A 3,202-nucleotide genomic window follows, 5' to 3' on the forward strand; every position below is an offset into this window, starting at 1 on the left:
GTGGAGGTGGGACCCAAAGGGTTGGCGCCCGCACACTTATCGGCGGAGCTGCGGTGGTGGGCGCGCATAAGATTGCGCATGTTGTGCCAGCGGAGGGCGGCGTTGCTGCCCATCTTGTTGAACATCTCCTCCGGTATGGGAACTTCCAGCACCGTCTCCAAGCCATCTTCTTTGTCCAGATTCGGGCAAAGCTTCCTCATGGAATGGTTAACCATGCATGCACCGCCGCTACCACCTCGCCGGAATCTTGATCGATCGAAAGAAATCTATATAGGATTGGATTTACGGAAAAGGGAGAGATCGGGAAGGAGGGAACTGACTGTGTAAGGCCTTCCTCTCTCCTCTTCCCTCCCCCTCTCTCTCTCAATTGGTTTTTCTGTTGTTCTTTTTTTTTTATTTTTTTCTGTTTTTATTTCATTTTCGTTTCCTGAAACTTGGGGAAATTGTGTTTGATCGTAAGTTTTAACTTTTCGTCAGGTGTTCCTTGGTCGTAGGATGTCGCGTGGGCACGAATTTTAGGGGGTTATTATGTATTTTTCTCATTTGTTTAGGAGATTAATTGTTGATTTTGGATTTATGTGATCTTATAACTATTGTTTGACATATGCTTAGGGATATTAGAAAGAGCAATTTATTCCATTGTGGAAAAAGAAAATAATAATGTATCCTATGTGTTTTTAAGATCCTCACACACTTTTGTGCAATATACGATCATTTTTTTTAGTTTTTTTATCTTAAATAAATTATATTTATATTCTTATTAAATAGACGTTGAATTTGATTAAATTTAAAGGTTGAGATCTTACTTAATTTAGATCAACATCATATATTTAAAATGTGCATAAAAATAGGCTGGCTCACAATGATTCAAGCGAGCCAAAAAGAAGAAAGAAACAAGAGGCATATAACATTCTAAGAGACCCAAGAGGACCTGACAGGCGGCCTTGGCGGGTGTTCCCAAAAAAACAGATTGGCAAAGGAAGGAGGCTGAAGGCATCCCCTAATTGGACTATGATGAAAGCCCAACAAAATGTTCGTCCCAAAAGGCCCACACACGTGGTAGCCACTCTCCCACGTGGCATCTCACCAACCCCGAGGTCAACATCTATATTAGACCACATCAGCCCTAGCAAGGAGGACATCACTGGCGACTAGGACTCCTTACAAAAAAGGGAGGTGCTCCCAAAGCCTTGGATTCCTTAGCAGCTTGTACTCACTAGCAGTTAGGAGCCTTCACTGATGAAGGGTTCCCCAACTCGGAGATGAGGACTTTTTCTAGACGAGGGAAGTCCCCCTAAAACCCTAGACTCCCTAGCGGTTAAGGGTCCTTGCTGATTAAGGGTCCCCCAACTCGAAGATAAAGATTTAAAAACACGCCTAATAGAAGATAAGATCAAATTATGGTTTATCCAAAAGGTCTTCATCAACTTTTCCCACAAATGAAGGAAACGTGCATAACTCTATCAGAAGATAGCACTTCCCTATAAATACAGGTTCACTCTTTCACACTGGGAGCACTTCCTGACACCTTTCTCACTCTTTGAACGTACTCTCACGTCCCTCACACTTCTCCTACTCTCTAAATCATCTCTCACCTTTTAAAATATTCTCTAATCACTCTACAAGCACATTATCACGTATTCTTGCACTTTTTACTGACTTTATTCACCATATTTCAATTTTAATTATATTTATTTATTTATTTTGCTTTATTTCATCTCAAATACAATACTAATTTGGGTATCGGAGTGCTAACGTTTTTTTTGCAGGTCCCCTTCATGATTTACATTCGCTAAGCCCAAACTTTGAGTATAGTCCATATCAATTGGACTCGTATATCTTTTAAACCGATCAATTTACATAATATATATTTAATTAAAAACATATGTATAATTATATTTATAAGTCTTTTATTTTATTTTAAAAATAATATTCTTAAATATTTAGATAAAATAAGATATTAAAATTTATGAGATATTTTCACATCTTGTAAGAAGTTAGGGTATTTGGTGTATTAATATTATTTTTTTATTGATAAAAGACAAAAAAGAACATGTACCATTAAAATCAAGTAATACTATATTTTGACGTAAATTGTATCAGGTAATAATTTCTTGATAAGTTGTTGTTAATAAATAAAAATATTACGAATTGAAAATTAAAATAAAAAGTGAAAAAGTATTTGGAGGAATAATTTAATACTTATAATTTTGTTAATAAGTTGTAAAAATTGGTAGGTAACTACTTAACTTTTAATTTAAATCTAATAAGTTTTATGAAAGAAAAAGATTATGCTAAAACTAATTAATTAAATAAAAATAAATATTAACTTAAAAAGGAGAAAAATGGGAGGAGAGAAGAAAAGATAAAGAAAACATTAACTTGTCATTTTTTTAAAAATAATTATTCCCATGTCGTAGATTTTTTCAAAAAAATATGAGCAAATCAAAAATAAGAAAATGGAGAATATGACGGTTGCCCATACAGGCTCAAAAAATGTGAGAAAATTAAAAATGAAAAAAAAAAAGAAAAGAAAAGAGAATATGACCGTTGCCCATACAGGCTCAAAAAATATGAGAAAATCAAAAATAAAAAAATAGAGAATATGACCGTTGCAGACGAATATGACCGTTGTAGACGAATATGACCGTTGCAGACGAATATGACCGTTGTAGACGAATATGACCGTTGCAGAAGAATATGACCGTTGCACATAACCTCTATAAGAGTAACTCACATTTCTCTTTTTACAGCAACACTTCACACAAGTCAATCTTCATCCATGGCCACTCTCCGATCCCACCTCCATTTCTTGGCCTTGAACTCCCCAAAACTCATTCTTGTTGATTCTCCAAGAAACTTCTGCTCTCCACTCCAAGAACCTGTTTTCAGCCAAGAAATTTCATGGGGTTTTGCGTCCAAGGTTCACCAGCTATTGCAAAGCAAGTGCTAGTAGTAGTAGCAGCGCTGAGATTGAGAAGTCCGTTTCGGCGGAGAGTAGAAACCACCTCCATTTCCCTCTCTGTATTAGAGGGTGCTTCACACTCAGGTGGGGCATTCATCATTGACTGGTAAGATTTCCTTAGCACATCTTTCTTCCTTTCCTCTGTCATTTGTTTACTTCCAGGAATGATTCGCATACCACAATCCTTTGGTAATTTTGTTCATTTTTATCCCATTGCGTTCAGGTGGGGTATTAGGT

General features: G+C 36.4%; 2 protein-coding genes across 3 annotated transcripts in view; one reads left to right on the plus strand and one right to left on the minus strand.

The window, feature by feature from the left end:
* LOC105166156 overlaps positions 1 to 438 on the minus strand; it is a gene marked incomplete in the record, with an annotated part of 2,421 nt that extends 1,983 nt beyond the window's left edge. Inside the window, 1 exon segment of the mRNA XM_020695428.1 lies at positions 1 to 438. Coding sequence (XP_020551087.1) covers positions 1 to 215 — 215 coding nt within the window.
* Positions 2,760 to 3,202, plus strand: part of LOC105166157 (transcription repressor OFP8-like) — a 3,544-nt gene continuing 3,101 nt past the window's right edge. Inside the window, exons 1-2 of one of the 2 annotated variants that reach the window (XR_848148.2) lie at positions 2,760 to 3,071; positions 3,189 to 3,202. The gene's annotated coding sequence lies outside the window, so the exon portion shown is untranslated. The remainder of the gene's footprint in view (positions 3,072 to 3,188) is intronic. The other variant, XM_011085399.2, reaches the window with a different exon arrangement.

This window comes from Sesamum indicum, linkage group LG7, assembly GCF_000512975.1.
Source record: "Sesamum indicum cultivar Zhongzhi No. 13 linkage group LG7, S_indicum_v1.0, whole genome shotgun sequence".
NCBI lineage: Eukaryota > Viridiplantae > Streptophyta > Magnoliopsida > Lamiales > Pedaliaceae > Sesamum > Sesamum indicum.